Here is a 20,570-nt window from a genome sequence, read left to right as displayed (position 1 = left end):
AGCTTATAGCTACCTACTTGCCTATCAGCATGAAGATAAAGGCTATCTTTAACAGTAGGTAAAATTAATCCCAAATAATAGATATTTAGTTTTACAAAATTCCTCTTTCACGATAACTAAGAAAAATTATCAAAATACTGAATACATAAAATGTATGTTTGGCAAAAGTAAATGACAAAAGGTAAATGACAATGTGACAGAGTAACAGTCCAAACCTGTTTATATCATTAAAAGTTTTATATCCGATTTTTTCATGCACTATATTTTTGTAAGAATTTGTTATCTAATAGTACAGCAAAAATGTACATGGACTAGACTAGATGAGCAAGGTTGCTATGCAGCAAATTACTCTAAACATAAAATGTCACATTTTGATATAAAACACAGCCTCTCAATGAGGCAGACAAACACGTGCTAAAATGTTCAAGTGAGTGGGAAAGGTACAAAGTAGAACAGGATGGGTCAGTTACCCTGGAAAGAAAGAAGTCATATTTACGAGGTAATACAGGAGTGTCAGTCGCGTTCATTTCTTGGTATCTAACAAACACCAATTTATTCTGGTAAGTATAATACAGTATATGATTTTTATTTTTCTAGACTCTGGTGTATCTGACAAGTAAAAAATCTGATAAGCTGAAGTTTGTTGAAGTGCCAATGTCCAATACAGTGGGTCCCTGGTAATCGCAGGGGTTAGGGACCAAAACCACCTGCATTAAGTGAAAATCCACATTAAGTTGGAACACCTCTCTAAAAATGCTTCAGTCACTTCATGGACTTCTTCAGGGGTTTTGGAAGCTGCATCATGGCCATGTACCTCATGCTGACAAAGAGGTTATGATTCATGCTGACAAAGAGGTTAAGATAGGGCTCCATGGCAGTATTAAGGGCAGATGAAAAGTTTATGGAGCATTCCATATTAGGATCCCATGCCTCTGTCATCTTCTGCAGCTCCCTGGCTTTCCTCAGAATTTGGGAGAGACCTTCAAATTGTTCCAAATCCGCTTCACCCAACATATCAATAACCTTCCTATGACATTTAGGCTCTTCCCATAAACCGTAGAAGGAGCACGGCGTTTAAGAAGCATCTTACGGTGGTACGATCCACGAAGATAAGTACTGTACACATTTAAGTACGCACAATTTAAACCTTGCTGCAAACACTACATACACTACACTTTAAGCCTAAGCAGAGACCTTTGCGAACCTGGGATGTTGGGACAACTGAGCACCCAATGCTTTGTGCATCTTGTACTGCTCAACTGTGCATTTTATTGATTTTTGTGTGTGTTATAAGATGCTTTTGTAATATTACAGATAGTAAAGTGTTTTAGGATGACGGTAGAGCATATCTAAAATATGTGGATAGTCTGTAGAATGACAGGACTACTGTAGTACTATACTGTACAGTAGAGTACTTATGAATGAAACAGTAGGTTTGTTTACGTCACGTCGATCTACATATTTTCATGCTAATTTCATGGCTGAATACACTTTTGTTGATAAAAAAAATTATTTACTGTGCTGATCTGTTACTGTAATATGAATAAAAAACCGATTGCCCTGACATTTGTAATGTTTTACATTCTGAGAATCAGCTGATTGAGACTACTACCAAAAGAATTAGGAAAATAATTTTTTAGTTGCCAAAAGAAACAAATGTATTAACAGAATTATTTATTCTAATTTTGTACAGAGAGAGAGAGAGAGAGAGAGAGAGAGAGAGAGAGAGAGAGAGAGAGAGAGAGAGAGAGAGAGAGAGAGAGAGAGAGAGAGAGAGAGAGAGAGAGAGAGAGAGGAGAGAGAGAGAGAGAGAGAGAGAGAGAGAGAGAGAGAGAGAGAGAGAGTGTCTCAGCATAGTAGCTGGGGACAAGACTTGGTTAAAATAGCTAGGGAGGAGGGTATGACCTTGTGTTGCTTAAGTATAAAATTAAAATTTTAAATATTTTTACAGTGATTAGAGATGAAATATCAACAGTGATAAAATATTCTCTTGTGTATTGTTATAACGTGTGATAATCATAGTCAACTTAACTTGCAATGAAGTACAATACAGTAAATCAAAGAAAGGAAAAGTATGGCAACACGTACCTATGTACGCATGTTTACATCAGTAAAAACAATTACAAATGTTGGCATGATCATTCTTTTTTACATATTACGATGATAATATATCAATATAATAAAACATTGCGTTTATGTACATTGGTAAGCTGTTTAGTGATTCTGCAGGATTTTAATTTAGTATTTTACTAATATTTTGCTGTTTATAATAGTATTAATATTTGAAGATCAACAAGTCATTTTTTTTATAAAAAATGTATTTAGTCATGAAAATAAAATGAAAATACAGTAGTTAGTGAATACTGCTCTATGAAAAAATTTGTACATTAATGAATTTTCCTGCGATTAACTGAAGGTGCGATTGCTGGTCCGCAGTCTGGGGGGGGACCCACTGTATACCATGGCTGCTTATTCACAGTTTAATAGGTAGATTGCTTATACATAATAGTCAAGACTCAATATTTGGCAGAGGGATTTAACTTTCAATATTTATGGATCAGTTAACCCTTAAACGCCTGTTGGACGTAGCAAACGTCAACTAAAATTGTCTGTTGAATGCCGAGTGGACGTAGCAAACGTCGACTACAAAAAATTTCAACCTTCGGTCAACTTTGACTCGACCGAAATGGTCGAAAAACACAATTGTAAGCTAAAACTCTTACATTCTAGTAATATTCAATCATGTACCTTCATTTTGCAACAAATTGGAAGTCTCTAGCACAATATTTCGATTTATGGTGAATTTTGAAAAAACTTTTTTCTTACGCCTGCTGTAACTCGGCCGAAAATTTCAGAAATTCTTTCGTCATTTTGTCGTAATTTTTGCACTGTTCTATATTAGCCGTTAAATAAAGTTTTATATATGAAAATGTGCACAATTTCATGTACAACACAACAGAAAATAACTCATGGTTGTAGCATTTATCAGTTTTGAAATATTTTCATATAAATCACGATAACTGCCAAAATCTCAACCTTCGGTCAACTTTAACTCGACCGAAATGGTAAAAAAACGCAATTGTAATCTAAAACTCTTACATTCTAGTAATATTCAATCATTTACCTTCATTTTGCAACCAATTGGAAGTCTCTAGCACAATATTTCGATTTATGGTGAATTTTTTAAAAAAACTTTTTCCTTACGTCCGCGCCAGAAATTCTTTCGTCACGTTGTCGTAATATTTGCACTGTTTTATATTAGTCGTTACATAAAGTTTTATATATGGAAATGTGCGCAATTTCATGTAGAATACAACAGAAAATAACTCATGGTTGTAGCTTTTATCAGTTTTGAAATATTTTCATATAAATCATGATAACTGCCAAAATTTCAAGCTTCGTCAACTTTAACTCGACCGAAAATGGTAAAAACGCAATTATAAGCTAAAACTCTTACATTCTAGTAATATTCAATCATGTACCTTCATTTTGCAACAAACTGGAAGTCTCTAGCACAATATTTCGATTTATGGTGAATTTCTGAAAAAAATAATTTTTTCCTTACGTCTGCATGCGGTAACTCGGCCGAACATCTCAGAAATTCTTTCGTCATGTTGTCGTAATGTTTGCATCGTTTTACATTAGTCGTTACATAAACTTTTATATATGAAAATGTGTGCAATTTCATGTAGAATACAACAGAAATTAGCTCATGGTTGTAGCTTTTATCAGTTTTGAAATATTTTCACATAAATCACGATAACTGCCAAAATTTCAACCTTCAGTCAACTTTAACTCGACCGAAATGGTAAAAAAACGCAATTGTAAGCTAAAACTCTTACATTCTAGTAATATTCAATCGTTTACCTTCATTTTGCAATAAATATTTCGATTTATGGTGAATTTTTAAAAACATTTTCCTTTACGCTCTGCGCTGGTAACTCGCCGAACATCTCAGAAATTCTTTCGTCTCGTTGTCGTAATATTTGCACCGTTTTATATTAGTCGTTACATAAAGTTTTATATATGAAAATGTGCGCAATTTCATTTACAATACAACAAAAATAACTCATGGTTGTAGCTTTTATCAGTTTTGAAATATTTTCATATAAATCACGATAAATAGAAAAAATTCGACTTTCGGTCAACTTTAACTCGACTGAAATGGTCGAAAACTGCAATTTTAAGCTAAAACACTTACAGTCTAGTAATATTCAATCAATTAGCTTCATTTTTCAACAAACGGGAAGTCTCTAGCACAATATTTCGATTTATGGTGAATATTTGAAAAAAATTTTTACGTCCGCTAGCGTTAATTCATGCATCATTTTGTGATAATATTTTCTCTGTGTTGCTTTGATCGTTTTAAAATTTGTTATATACCAAAATCATCGCAATTTAGTGTACAATACAACTAAAAACAATTAACTCATTAGCTTTAACCGTTTTGCTTACAGTGCGATTTGTATACAATTATATACAAGTTTTTTTTTCGCTGTCATATATTCCAATATTTATATATGATAATGATATTTTTTCATTTCTGATGGTTGCATACTAAACTTCAGGCAATGACAAAAAAATGAGCCAAAAATGAACTCTTAATCTTAAAACTAAGCGTGCTGTGATTTTTTGAAAAAACTTTTTCCGCTTTCGCGATAACTCACCGAACGCCGCCGGCATACAGGAGACGTTTTTGTAAATAGGGCTTCAGCGTTAAAGGGTTAATAGGTTACACCGCCTATGAACTGTAATTCAATAAACTTGCAACCTTTTGTAGAAGTATATTTTTTATATGTTTACAGCAGACAAAATTGTAGACAATTCTGCTATGATTTTCAGCTTTCCTATCTGGAGATACAGCCAAAAATCCCACATTAGAGGGAGATAGTGTGGGATATTTGGCTGTATATCCATATAGGAAAGCTGAAAATCAATTTTATATCTCCCACACTAGAGGGAGATATGAAATCATCCATGTATTTTGCAGAGTAGATGTTTCTATGTTCTAATTTTTGTTGCTTATAACTTTCTGGCAAGCACGTGTAATTCGGTCAAGTAATACAAACCTGCATAATTTGAACACAGACCATGTGACAAGAGGAGGAAGGTTTATCGTCGGAGGTTACATTAAAGCCCATTTACACAGGCATACAGCATCTGCAGACAAAGGGTAAATACACTAGACACTGTCTGCACTTAGTGGCCTATGTGGCCCATGAATCTGATCAAGATTGATGCCAAGAGGCAAAGCATTATTTTGTGATAAACATGTACTGTATGTGAAAAGCATATAAATATTTGCTGATAATGCTGAGGCAATCATAGAGTTCATGAACAGGAGAATTATTAAATTTTTAATTTAAATACAACAAAATGTATATCTATTTGTATGTGCATATATTAGCCTTATCTTTCAAATTTAAATCTTATAATTTGAAGTTGAGCATAGACTCAGTGTGTTCTAGATCTGAGGCTGCATAGAATATGGCAAAATCAACATAGATACCTTTAATTCCAGATCCTAACTGACAGGTTATACAGTGCATCCTCGATTAACGGTGGGGGATCCGTTCCAGCACTGCACCGTAAGTTGATTTTTGCCGTAAGTCCATTTTTCTCCATTATCGGTGCCCTGTGATTTTGGTGATACTGGCTCAAATTTGTGAAAATTAGTTATCGTCATATTTCCACAGATCTGGGTCCTGGCCATTGCCAAGCGTAAGATAATATCAATCCAAAGTCTTTTAAACGGTTTAAAGGCCAATTTAATGGCCACACCCACGTAGAGAGTTAAAGGTCTGGTTAGGGGTGGTTTTACTATTTCATTTTGCATTCATTCTTCAAGTATTTGTATTTCTTTTCATTGCACTTTGTTTTGTATGCCATACAATATGCTTTCCTGATAGAGATGGCAACTCTTCCCATGACTGAATAACGCGAGCCAGTTGTCCCGAGAGAGAATTCTTATATTTCTTTGATGTAATCGTGTATTTGTTATTTTCAATCGATTGCAACACTTCCTCAAACTTTTGGACGTCAATTGTGTATTACTGTATATATATTACCAACATGCCAAAAAAGAAGTTTAGTAAGCAAAGGGAAGCAAGTTCTCGCAATATCAAAACTTATCTTGAAGCTAAAAGTATTGACACAGCTAATGTTGTGGCTCTCACAAGTTGCCACCAACCACATGTGCTGAGGAGATGCCAAGTACTTCCTATTACGAAGCTCCGAGTGAAATCTATTATCCCTTGCACAAATATATCAAGATGATGAGGAGGGGGAGGAGGAAGAGAATGAGCATTTTCAAGATGTAATTGCTGTCCCTGACGTAGCTTCTGGAGATATGGAAGCTGCTGGTGCTCTCGCATTGTGGCAAAGATCACTAGACAGGAAATTCATATATAAAGTATTTGTTGGTGATGGGGATTTGACAGCATATAAAGGAATATGCAGTTTGAATGAGGGCACTGGTCCTTAAGGCACTCCATATCCAGTGCTCAAGGAAGAATGCATAAACCATGTTCAGAAGAGGATTGTCTTTCGTCTTATGGCCTTGAGAAAAAAATATATGTTTCGAAATATGTAACAACAACAAACAAAGTTATGTTTAGGAGTGAGCTTGGAGGACTCAATAAATAGAGTAATAGCACGGTGATAAAGATTGGAAAATATTTTGGCATTGCAGTAAGAAACGGAGCTAAAGATCCCACTGACCTGTAGTTACAATGAAAAAAAATATGTCAATCTTTTTACATCTGACTAGTGATAATAAAAATCACGATCATTCTCAGTGTCCTGTTGGCAAAAATAGCTGGTGTTTTTATAATCATGATTTGGCAATGAATGTATCTCCCAAGAGTCACAAGAAGATGAAAGTAAAACTCCAACTTACAGAGGAACACAAGATCCCAATTCGCCAAATATTTGAAGAGCTTTCTCTGATGATTTACTGAAAAGATGTGCGAAAGGTTGTACCCAAAACCTAAATGAATCGTTCAACAGTAAAATATGGGCAAAGTGTCCAAAGGTCAGACTATGGGAAGGATACTGCAACCTCTGCTTTTCATGTTACTGCAACGGAACATGATATAGGCTATGCAGCAAGTTCATTGCTGCCTATTATGAGAAAAATGACAGGAGAAAGCCTGAAAGGCCCTCAAATGAAAGAGAAGACCAGGAAACGAATGTCTGCTATGCATTCAAGAAAGCAAAAGAAGCAAAGAACATCACAAAGAGGATATGAAGGAGGGGCTCATTAGCCTCCTAAAAACCTGGCAGCACAAGAGTAGAGTGGCGTTCTATGATAACTCCCCAAAAATAATATAAACTATTTTCTTTAAGTGATAAAGGTTTTTTTTTAATGGGAATAATATCTCTTATAAAAGAGAGGGGAACAGGTGCCATGTAGGCTTTTTCAAGAAACTTTATATACTTCTAGAAGCAAAATAAATGGTTAGCAAAACTTTACCTGCATTTTTCTCAAAACATACTTTTTCTACATTCAAATTCCAAAAACTCCCTTATTTATGAATGGATTTTAATAATCTAAAAAGCAATTTGAATAAAGGTAGTGAGAGAACACGTCGGCAAATTTATTTTTCTTTTTTCTCTCAAAAAAAATTTTTACCAAGATTTAATACTGTATATAATTTTATGGTATTTTTTACTGCATTTTTTAGGATATTTTTTTTAAATAGCATACATCACATATAAGATTTTTGAGTTTGCCATTTTATTTGATAGGAATTAAACTTTCTGCTATTTAAAAAAAAAACAATGATAAATAAAGAAGGAGATGTACTTAAAAAAAAAAAATGCTATGTTTAAAAGAAAGATATTCGTTAAAAAAAAGTTTTCATCCAATTCACCTGAAATTTTGTGTGCTACTTTGGTCAAACTAGAGGTAACACCTGTGGAAGTTTGAACACCATCACTCAAAATTAACCCCCAACCCCACCGATACCCTTAACGGCACTTATGGCACTGTAACTTGATGTTGCATCAAGTTACAGCACTGTACGCGCCATTAATTTAATGCCTATTCTTCCTGTTAACACCATCAATGGTGCTGCAACCTGATGCAACATCAAATTACAGCGCTGTAAAATGCCGTTAACAGCACTGAAAAAGTGCCGTAAGATTGAATTGCCGTAAGTCGGTGGTGCTGCAAGCTAAGGATGCACTGTATACTGCTAAAGTAAACGGTGTGCTGTTTAGAACTCCACCTTAAGGGACTCCCATTTCTTAATTCAAATTTATCAAAGCTAATACTGTTCATGCAAACTTGAAACGTTGGGTCCAACAAGGAATTTCGACTTTAAGATTGGTATTGCGGGGTTTGAGTACCATTGTTGTACTACAGTGATATAACTACTGATTAACTTATGCAGCATCATTTTTTATATATAAAAGACAATAACCATAATTAAATGTTAGCACTTTTAAATACTTATTGGATTAGACCTTCAAGGTGGATCAATAACTCTAAGGTATCCCTGTTCATTAGGGAGGTAAGAGTAAGAAGTATTGTTATCTCTTATGGGATAGCATCTTGTTTAATGCATCCCCTACATTTGTGTATGTTTTGAATCAAATGCAGGTACACTAAGTATCAAATTTAAGCTTAAAGTAGGCATATAGTATATGCCTACCTGTTAAAATTTTAAGGAACTTAAACTTTTCACAGAGTCTTAAAACTAAGTACTTAGCTTGAGTGGTGCTAGGATGATCGAAAAATGCATAGTCAAACAATTTCCGGAGCAAAACCTGGGGATTAGTGAGCTCTTGGACAGACCCGAGTCTAATGAGGAAGGTGGCCAACAAACACACTGTTGTCACATCTATGCAAGTGGGACATGGAGCGCCAAGGCAGTCACTGTAGGAGAGGAGATAAAGCCCTCCTGTCCTGAGTCCTTTCTACTCCATCCCTGCGTCAACAAGCACTATTTTGGCTGAGACCAACTATAAGAGAATTCTTTGTAATTGGTTGGTCTGTCTTATGGAGTCCTAGGGGAACCCCAAGAGTGTGACTCCTTTGAGGATGAACAGTGGTTACACTATCAAAAATAAGAATTCATCCTTATAAAGAATTAAAGTACCTAAAATCTAATTAATGTAATGTACCTCTGCAAAAACCCAGGACGTTTCAACATTTAATACGATAAAAAAAATTTGTACACAGGATTTTACCAATGTTCTACCATATGTATTTAAATTCATATAGTATGCTACCATTGGAATTGCGCATCATTTTACACATTAAATAGCCATCTCACGTCATACTGCACATACACAATACTTTAATCCTAATCTTTCTCCACAAAAAAATACTAACCATATTTTACTACAAGCTTTATACATTTCTTTTTTATTCTGTTCTTTTTACCAGTTGACACTATAAACAAGCATTATTGCTTATGTTTATCATTAAATACTTTTTAATACAATATGAATACTGTACAGTATAGCAATAGTCTGCTACCAGAGTGTGCCAAGACTCCTCTAAGTTTGCATCTCACTTCCTTATTAGATAATCTCTTCGTACATGATAACTTAAGTACTGTACAGGTATACAGTAGTTCATTATTCTAAAATACCTCATTCCACTACACCCTTAAAATGTATTGGCTCTAGCTGTAACAGTATATTTTAAACAAGTTTCCTTGTGTTTACAGTACAACTTTATGCCACAAATAAAAGTACCCTGAATTGTAGAATAATGTGTAATTCATCAATTACTGTACCTGTAAATACTGGTACGCTGTACAGGATGACAGGTACTGGACTTTTATCAGCGACTGCCGTGAAATGAGCATGTAAAGCCTTGTCCTATAAAAAATAAAAAAAATTTATATTTAGACATTTAAAAAGATGATATACAGTACACCATATAGTCCAGCCTAAAATTAATACAGTATTAATCTGAAAATACAGTATTATACTTAATAGGAAAGTAACATTGATATTGTAATCATTATTTATCTCAGATAGCCTACCTTCATTCCTGGTTTATAGTAACTGGGAGTAACAACCATGACAGCATCTGCACCAGCAGCAGCCATCTTTTCACTCATTTGAATAGTTGCCTTAGTAGCTGAAAGAGCAAAAAATCTTTGACATTTTTGCTTTGTTAAGAATGCAACTGGCATTACAGTATTAACCACATACAGTACATGTACCATATCAGGCTAAGACCTTAAGGCATGATTGAATGACAACACAACACAAAGTATATTTTTAATCTATGCTGGTAAATAGGTTGTATCTGACAAAAGCAAATTTCAAGAGCAATAACAATTAAGGTCTATGTTTTTGAAAAAAAAAATCTATTGTACCTTAAGATGGGATACTGTCTTGAACAAAATTGTCGAAGGTGACAGCAGTAGACTTCTGATAAAATTTAACATTTTGCATATAAAACTTGAAAAGGACAAGCAGGACTCTCAAAATAAGACACTCTTGTAATTTCCAATATTCTATAACTAAAAAGTGCATACAGTGCTTGAATTAATCAAGAGTACCATGGAATACAGTGTAGTTGTGACATTTCAAGTTTTGAGAATTAATACTTGCATTCACATCCTGACCCTGCAAGCAGCAATTTATCAGAAGTAGAGGGAAGAAATTCTCTTACTCGCTTCACCAGCTCCACTCTTTCTTCAGTGCTCAGGTAGACATATTCTCCATTACTCCCTTGAACCACCAGACCTAAAAAGTATATAAAGATGATGCTACACTACCTCATACAGACATTTTCAACAACTTCATACAATTAATTATACAAAGAAATGTACAGTATATTATTTGTTTTAATTTAACATTACAGTACAGTATATAAGAATTATGCCTCTTGACTTTGGACAATCAGGTACCTATGTATATGAATTTGATTTTACTTGAGGTTGTATGTCATTGTGACATCTAAAGGTACCTATATGAACCTCTAATATACTCTCATTCCTGCTGATTGCAAGCTTAGAGTAATCTTATAAATCTCAAATCTGTAAGGATGGGGTGCTTACTTTTGCACCTTTATTATCATCACTGTCTCCAACACCACATGACGCAAAGGGTATCTGTGAAATTCTGCCATTCATCTCTAGCCTCCTTCGTCATAGTCCTCATCCAAGTAGGTCTGGGTCTCTCGGCTCTTCTGGTACCCACAGGAGCTCTATGACACTGTCAAATACTATTCTCCTTGCGTTTGTACAAAGGATATGTCCAAGCCATCTCATCTACATAAGGAGTTTCTGTAGTTTCTCTTATACTATTATTTTTATCTCTAACCCTAATCTTCTTAGCTTTAATCTTAAAATAACATTTCTGATACAGTTTCACTGTCATAACATGATTCATATCTGTAAAGCAATAGCAATTATGCTAGATTTGTTTATCTTACTTTTGCATGCAATTTCAATTTATTTCATTCCCAAATCTTATTCAGGCTGACCATTGTTTGAGTTGCCTATTTTAGTTTTTCACTAAATGCCAACTCAAGAGAACCTGTACTGGGTACCACTGTTCAAAAATACTTGAAAGAGTAAGCCTTATCACTCATCAATATTTTCTACAGCTAATGTTGTTTCATCGAGTTGTGCACATAGTCTTCAATGCTGTTTTTCTTGGATTATTCTCAGTTCCATCTCTCTAGAAGTATGATGCATTCTACTCAGCATGTGTGTGAATCTAGTGGCATTTCACTGAATAATACAACATCTTCACACATTGCAAGTCTGTAGTTGCTATCATTACTGAAATCTAAACCTCTTCCACCTTTGACCAATTTTTTCATTATAAAATCTGCAGGAAAGGTTCCCCACTATCCACTGTGAATTATCTTGACAAGGCTGTAAACATTACTTTGCATTTACTTCTTTCATGAATAATTTCAGCTACCTTCACATATTTACTGGGAATGCCACAGAGATGCAAGGTCTTCCATGCCATTGGTCTGTGGACACAGTCAAATGCTTTCTCATTCTCAACAAAAGCCATCAAAAACAGATTAAATTCCACACACTGTTGCACAATTTGTCGACATAAAATACCTGTACTTAATCTGTGAATCTCCTTTCTTTCCTGAAACCAGCTTGTCTATCTCTAAGCTTATTACTGTAATTTCTTTCACCAGCCTATTGAGAATTAAGCATACTGCATATTTTCATTACAACTGACAAAAGTGTAATACCTCTGCAATACCCATATTCAGTCAGATTGCCTTTCTCTGGTACTTTAAGCCATGACTTCCAATGCCCAGTCATCAGGCTTTGTTTCATTGTAGTGTAAGGCCCTCTGGCAGGCACTTCAGGCATTCACAATCCAAAACAAAACATGATCCCTTGTAGAACTTTGGGTTTCCCAAGAAAACACAAATTGATGGCTTACGGCTGAATCAATGATTAAGTATTTTCAGGAACTACAATATTTAATTTGTAAAACAAAAAATAACCACGAAAGTAAAACATGTCAAGTTTTCAAGTCTTATGTATTAGAAAACTCATAAGATTCATGTGGGACAAAGAATTTTTAAGTATTTTTCAGGTGTGAGAAAACACAACTGATCATAAAATTATGCCCCTCTTGTTCTAATGTCCTACACTACTTTTCCACTCACAGAAACCAGTCTTGTCAGTATTCTGTGATAATAAATCAGTTAGTAGTTGACCATGTTTCTGTCGACACTCGCATCCTAAAGTAGCATTAGTTGTAATTTTTGCAGATAAAACTTAAAAAAACACTTGCCATTTTGATGTGTACCCATTCAATGCTGAGATTCATGCTAAGTACTCAGCAAAGACTGTATTATGAATGAGGAACTGCTAAGAAGAGATGTGGTACCAAGAGGTTGGAAAAAGAAAATCTCAAAAACTCATGATTTGAACTGATGAAGTTATGAGAAAAGCAGTAGCTATAGTAGTATACCATAAGATCTGTAAGAAGACCCCAAAAAATGGAAAAAGGGGATAGATGAAGACATAGGCCTGTAGTTCCAGCAGAAGCAGCAAAAAGACAAATAACTCCAGTAATCGTGACTGTTCATGGTAACCAACAAATTATACTGCCTAACATGCCTCTCTTCCTCATTTCACCTTCATTTCCCTTCATCAACAACTCAGCCTCCACTAACCCTTTTCTCCTTACACTCTCTCCTTAATCATTCATTTTACCTTTTGAATTAGTGTAATGTACTATAAAGGCAGCTTTACAATTTGATTAATCTTAATCTGCATTTCTCCATAAACCTTTTTTTGGAATTTCAAACTTTCTCAGTGAAAATTTTCTTTGGAATTCAATTGTCATCCATTCTCTCAGCATACTAGCTTAAACAGTTTTTTCTCGAGTGGGTATTCAGCACATGGAACAAGAATCTGCCCTATTCAGAACCTTCACATTAGTCCCTCTGTTATAACTGTATATAAAGCATGTTTCTAAGCTGATGGCAGTGAATGCTATTTTCTCTGAGCCAATGTGCACTAGTGGGCCATCTCTCAGCATCTCAACATTTTTAATCAACTCACTCTCATAGTAAAATCACGTTTCTGACCAATTCCATGCTGTGTAAGATTTGCATTACCAACAGTGAGGTTAAAATTCTGTATGCCTCATAACTGCTAAGGTGCCTTTATAAGGCAATAGCATCATCATCAGCAAAACAGGAAGTCTGGCATTAAATGACCTGGAGCCTTGTGATATTAAACAAACCCTCTCCATCCCGAAATGCAAATAAGACTCCATGCTATTACTAGTGTTTAATGTATCAAGTATGAAAATATGCTATGCAAGGTACGTGCCAGCAAACACCCTTAAGTCATGTCAATTTAAAACTAACTCCTCCAACTTTTCACCATCTGATAAACTAGCCTTTATACCCTCATGGATTAATTTTCCAGCATCTAAAAATTGGGGAGGATAATCAAACCTCTCCAAATCAAAATACCTCTTCTATCTTGTCAAGTTTTTACAAGGTCTATAATGCAATACACAGTATAATGGGACAGACTTCCCATAATATTTATCTACTATTCATTCATTTTAAAAGTGACTGTAGTTTTAATAAGATAAGCCTAGCCAAAAGCATGGGAGATACCTCTATAACTATTGGTATAATTTCTGCAACTTTTATTTCGTGTAATTTATGAAATTTAGGCAAATAATCCCAGCACTGGGGCACTCTGCCATTCACCATTTAAGACTGAAAAGAAGGAGTTGGAGTGGTTGGCAGCAAAATGAAGAGATCCAGAAAATAAAGTACAAACATCTACACTAAAAATGGAACTGGGAGAAAACCTCACAGTTACACTAATAAGTAATAGTTATATGAGAGGTTGACCAGCAAGCTTAAATAGAGGATGTGGGAATGGAGGTAAATTAAAGGTTAAAAAGTGGGTGCAATTAAGGGCAGAATGGACTGCAAACACCCTATAATAATGCCAACAGTGCACCAATTAAGATACTTGGATGGCACTACTTCCTTTGGGGTCTGCAATCTTTATTTCTATGGCATTGTAGAAATTTAGAACCTTGTCATGAGGCACAGCTTCTCAATCCAGCAAGTTTTAAACACCTTGTATATCTTTAAAATTGGAAATTTGCCTAAAACCACCTTATTTCACCATGTAATCCATCAATTCCAGGGGATTTTTTATTACGACATTTCCTTGGCTACACTAGAAATTCATTTAAATTAGGCTAGATACCTAATTCAACAATCATTGTGAACCATGTGTTGTCTTCCATCTCACCTACCAAGATCAATTTCAGAAACAGTAGCGGTGCTCTAAATTACTGTACGGTCCTGAATACAAGAGGCCAAGTTTGCTCTTCTTTGTCAGAAATTGTTTCTCTAACAATCCAACAAAGGAGGAAATATAATTTTCCTTGAACCTCAAAGATTTTTTGACAACTACTCCTTTCCTTGAACCTCAAAGATTTCTCCTATCCTTGAACCTCAAAGATTTCTCCTTTCCTTGAACCTCAAAGATTTTTTGACAACTACTCATCAGTAGACATGCTGATTGGCTAGTGTCTTACCCTGTAAGCCAGAAAATTTATTGTGATGGCATAGGGTATGTTACTGTATCTGAATATATCTGACAGCTGGCAGGCAGCTCTGATTATCCCAAGGGCATGATTCACTACAGAGATAGTCACTTGTATAAGAGCTCTTCAAATGCTTGTGGGCAGTAAGAAAATTTGCGTGATATCCAGGAAGGTGTTCTTTTCAGCAATATGCAGTGGCTCTTATGTATTAATAGCACCTATCCATGGAAGGTACCCAGTCCTGATATCTTACCTCATAGCACCTTCTTGAACATGAGGCCAATTCCTTTTGGATAAACACATTGTCGTCATACCGATCTATGTGCCAGGACATCAGGACAGCCCTGAACAGGGAATAAATAGTTACTGGTAGACTATCTTAACTGCCTTATGGGCATCACACAAGAGTGGGGATGGATTTTTCCATCAGGTTAGATACTTTTTTCTTCCTGAAAAGAAAAAGATACATAGTATGGCTGGGGTTAAGAGTAAATGTTCTTTAATGAATTTTCTTCATATACATTTATACTCTGTGTCTGGTACTGCCTCAGCTGTGCAAAACACCTTTGAAAAGATAGATGTGGATTAACAACTACCTATACCCCATCTGAGAATGCCATAGCATATCCAGTACAGTATATCCAGTATAATTGAATGACTAAGATTCACATTTTCTAACAAATTCTGTTATGTTCAAGGAGGTGCCATCAGGAGGCACTATGATTAAAGACCATACCATACCAACATGGCTGGATTTGATAGTTGCAATAAACATCTATTTGATAGTTGCAATAAACATCTAATGTCCAAGACAGGGGCAGTTTGCACAACCTTGAGGTATTTAACATCACAATGTTTTCTTACTAACTAACAAAGATTATTAACTCTTTTAATAAGAGTGACTTGCATCTAACAAAGCTGATAATGATTTGGACCATGTCCTCATGAAATGCACCCTTGGAAAGCCCTTATCATGTGTAAGCTATTAGACAATCATGCATGAATACAGCAATATATATAACTTTGACCATTGCAAACACTTATCTGTGATTACAGGGGTGTGTGCATGTGTGTTTTCAGGATGCCAAGCAGTCAGTGATATGTACCTGATAATAGTCACAATTGTTAACAAAACCTCCTTGCAATCGATTACATATGAAACTCCCTTTGTGATAAAGCCATATCAAAAAAGGGTTAACACTTTATGGTTATCACTAAGTATTAATTATGATTGTATAATTAAATATATGTTCTTAATATTAATGAAAACCTTCCTCACTGTGTCTAGTTTGATGTGATGAGAAGTGATAAGAGATAAGAGACTACAGATAAGGAAAAAGGGATTAGATGAAGGCTTAACTCTGATGGATGTTCTGGCAAAGGGTCACATAGCATGGGAAGGGGGAGAAAAATCAACTTTGCATCTTAACCAATGCAAGGGATATGTAACCAAAACATTAATAATGACAATGATTTATCCCAGAGATCCAGACATTATCTGTGGAAATACTTATGTTAAAACAACTTTCTAATGGAGCCCATTTATAATGATATCATAAAAAGATAAATGTTGCACTTTCATACAATAGATCAAATCCTCAAAATGGGGAATTGAATGTGTGGGACCTTGTAAAGTACCAAAAATGTATACCTGTACTTAATGATGATAATAATGATAATGACCACTAACCAAGCAAGAGATCAGACTCTTAAGACCCCAAGCATAATGCCACGCATCCTCAATTCATACAGTACACACTACTGCATGACCTAGGAGGATACATCATCTTATAAAAAGGCTTAGTTTTCATTTGGGGGAGCAAACCTACAACAGACCTCCCTAATTTCTAGGTCAATGGAGTAAGATTACTCACAAGAACAAAATTGAAAATCTACAACTTACTATAAAGGTTGGGTTTGGGTTTTGCATTAGCAAATAAAACTTTAGACTTGCAGGTTACAAAAAACGTGACTAAAGTTTTAAGTTTAAACATTAGTCTATATTAAAAATAGTAAGGCTAACCACAGAGATATAACGGGCTCATAAAACTTCAAAGTTGTACATCTCTAGGATATTGGGGTCTCATTTAACTTGTTCCATACTAGATTACCCTCCTCTCCTCGAATGCTGATATCCTAGCCTACATCAATTCACACAATCTTGAAATAGCCACAGTGCTTTTGTCCACTTTAGACATCCTACCTCAGATCTTCTAAAACTAATAGCAAACCTTGGGTAAAGTTTCAGCCCCACTGCCTAGCTTAGGATGCATTTGGGTCAACAATTTCAAGCTAGTATAGGACTCCAAGCTAACAGATAGGGTCATGTGCCATAAGATGTGTTGGTCAAGGATAAATTACAGAAAGATTTTGATATTAAAGAGCAATTTCAATGGAATGGTGGGGGGAATGTACTTTTAAACCTGTCTCCTTTGGAGGTGAAATTTTTCTTTTTCTATAGTTTTTGATGTTTTTGAATGAATCTGACTTTTAAAACTTATGAAAATTATTCATTCTTTGGTTAACCTCCATTCACCTTCTATCAGTCAAGAAGAACTGGGAGTTTTTGGGATGAAAACTGTAGATGTCAAGTGCTAATTAATGACTGTTTTGAAGGTCAGGCTAGTTCAAAACACACCTAAAACCCATGGAAAAATATATTCCCCAATAAAAATTCTAATCACGCCTATCAACTTATGTTGGGGGCTCCAGCGCCATGCCGTAAGTTGGTGTTTTGCCTTTAATGGCGCTGCAAGTGCCATAACTTGATGTTACATCAAGTTACAGTATTGTCAGTGCCTTAACTTGATGCCTTTGCTGTTAACAGCGTTGTAAAACACCATTAACGACACTGAAAAAGCGCTGTAAGATCTAATCCACCTATCTTTTAATGTGTGCTTTGAATGCTTCTGATTTTCATTACATTGGGTATTGAGTAGTTTTAAGAGATACTGGATCCCCTCCAATATCCTATAATAATGGGAGACCACTGTTGGAAAGCAGGGTTTTTGTGTGGGGTTAAACAAAAAGAGTGAACTACAAGGATGTATTTAACCTAGAGCCCCAGGTTCTTACTTCACTGGAGGGGGAATCTCTCCCACCCCACCTAACCCGACATAAGGAACTATAGATTAAAAGAGGGTTGTGACCTAACCTAACAAATCTGACCTTCGAAACCCTTGTTTCCATCAAGGTGCACCAGAGTGATGGCTTGATGGGGGGGTTAATTATTAAACTAATAACTAAATGGTTTAGAAAGTCAGATTTATTCTGAATACATAAAAAACCATTGGAAACACAAACAGCCAAAGGGAGACAGGTATATTAGTAATGATTACCTTGGACAATCTAGTGGAATCTGGACTTAGCTAGACTACATTCACCTAGGTTAAGCTAGCATTCATTCAAGACCTCCAAGAATAGCCTATGTAGACTAGCCTATAGAGTCTGCTCAGACCCTTGCTAGGATTCTCAACTCGAATTTGGTAAGGCCAAAGGTGGAGTACAGTGCTGGGTGATACTCTAGTTCGACAAACCATTTTGCCTCGCTAATTGTGATTACGGCTCACGGAGATTCAATAGTCTATGAGAATCACATAGACCTTCAAGTTTTAACTCACCTCGGAATGGCACCTTGTCCCAAAGGGCGACGTTTTTCTCCAATTTGTCATAAGCGATGGATTCATCCTGATTGAACGGAGTCGGCATCGGGGGGAAGATCCCAGACAAATCCAGTTTTCCTTTGGACGAAACAGTCGTCGAAAGGAAACGACAAGGCCTTAAGCCAGTCCTAAACAATTTACAAAGTCTGTTAATGTTGGTAACACCTTTTCCATAGAGTGACATTGCGGATTATTGCTGAAAACAAGCAAGGAAAGGAGACACGAAACGTTGCCTTGGAGCCTTCAGGGTACCGAGCACCGACTAACTGAACAGCTGGCTTTGTTGTGAAGGAAATCAGCTGTTTCCAAGTGTCCGAAATTCCAAGGACACTATCACACGAGCCATTCAAGAGGAGGGCTACCAATTTATGATAAGGCTGAGAGAAGCATGAAATACTGAATCAAAACTTAAAATGGTAAAGAATCAGCCGTTTCCAAGTGTCCGATGGTTCAAGGACGCAATTACACGAACCATTCAAGCAGAGGGCCGCCAATATGAAAAGGCCTAGAAAAAGCATTCATTTTAAATGTCCTGTATTATGTCATTTAATCATAAAATTCAAGGTGTAAAAATATAAAAATGAAACAAGACTACATCTACAGTATATCCTCGTTAGTGAGTGTCTAGAATATTTTGCAAGAAAGTTTAAAACTACTGTTGCTCAGTGCCTAGCAATTCGCATAATTTCACTGGGCTTAATTTAATCAATTAATTCACCGTACAATATTATTAAGTTTAGTAAAAAATCTTCATTGCATTCGTATTCACTAAAATTATTCTTTAAAAAATTGGCTTCACGAAAATAGTACTACAGTATGTTCATAATCCGACTCAAATTTTCCGAGCATTTCAGTTTTCATACTGTAGCATTAGACTTCTTTCAAGTGTGTGTGTGTGTGTGTGTGTGTGTGTGTGTGTGTGTGTGTGTGTTGTGTGTGTGTGTGTGTCTTTCTCACCAACTGACTACTTTCTCAGAGTGACTGTCTTATCTCAGTCAAAACACCCTTGGCAACAGGAGGTAACAGATGCAGAAAAGTGAAAACCCAGGACAAATCTATTTAATTATTAGTAAAATGGAATGTTCTGATAAGGTTCTTACATGAATGTTAAAACACTAGCACATATACAAGTCTGAAAAAAATAAAACTTGAAAATGACAAAAGAGCGAAGAGCTGCCAATCTCATCTGCACTGCGTATAATTTCAGGGTAGGGGTGGTGGTTGTGATATCTCATTGTTTTGCTCTGGTTACAAGTACAATACCTAGACTGCAACACGTTCAGGTTATGAGAAAACACCAATGGAACAAGAAGTGTCGAAACAATGAGAAACAGGAGGATAACTGATGCAATCTCCTCTCTGCGCCTAATCGTGCCAATACATTAAGCAGATTAGAGTATTTGTCGAACCTTACACACAAACTAACCTTGAACCGATCTCCTTTAGATCTAATCCCAAAATGAACCGTTTCCCCTGGAAATGTTTTCCTAATTTACACAGAAAAAGGAAATGAGAAAGAAGTAATTGTAAAATACAGGATTAGGGTTATGAGATAACCAAGATGGATAGAGGACGTTTCCAAACAAGAAGAGATTTAATGGATAAAACACCGCGCATTGACAGAAAAAAAAAAAAAAAACATAGAGAACCCCTAAACTAAAATCTTGTGAATCTGAAAAATCACGTTACATTCTCATTATTATCGGAGGCTATGAAGGCCAATCGCCCCCTTTAAGGATGAGGATAAAACAAAATCCTTTCCTTGTGTGTAAATACACCTGAAATAATTAAGCTTTAATAAGTGTCCCCAACTCCCGGTCGTCAGAGGAACTGAAATTTAGATTCAATCTCTGTGATTTGCGC

At 35.7% G+C, this 20,570-nt stretch overlaps 1 protein-coding gene across 1 annotated transcript in view; it reads right to left on the bottom strand.

The window, feature by feature from the left end:
* The window catches only part of LOC136847432 (4-hydroxy-2-oxoglutarate aldolase, mitochondrial-like), a 63,487-nt gene extending 43,319 nt beyond the window's left edge, over positions 1-20,168 (bottom strand). Inside the window, exons 1-4 of the mRNA XM_067119123.1 lie at positions 18,666-20,168; positions 10,579-10,713; positions 10,002-10,099; positions 9,750-9,834 (exon numbers count right to left, since the gene is read on the bottom strand). Of these exons, the coding sequence (XP_066975224.1) occupies positions 9,750-9,834; positions 10,002-10,099; positions 10,579-10,713; positions 18,666-18,891 (544 nt within the window). The 5' untranslated portion in view covers positions 18,892-20,168. The remainder of the gene's footprint in view (positions 1-9,749; positions 9,835-10,001; positions 10,100-10,578; positions 10,714-18,665) is intronic.
* Positions 20,169-20,570: the final 402 nt, after the last annotated feature.

The sequence above is a fragment of the Macrobrachium rosenbergii genome, chromosome 16 (assembly GCF_040412425.1).
Source record: "Macrobrachium rosenbergii isolate ZJJX-2024 chromosome 16, ASM4041242v1, whole genome shotgun sequence".
Taxonomy (NCBI): Eukaryota; Metazoa; Arthropoda; class Malacostraca; order Decapoda; family Palaemonidae; genus Macrobrachium; species Macrobrachium rosenbergii.
This window is presented reverse-complemented; position numbering and strand designations above follow the sequence as displayed.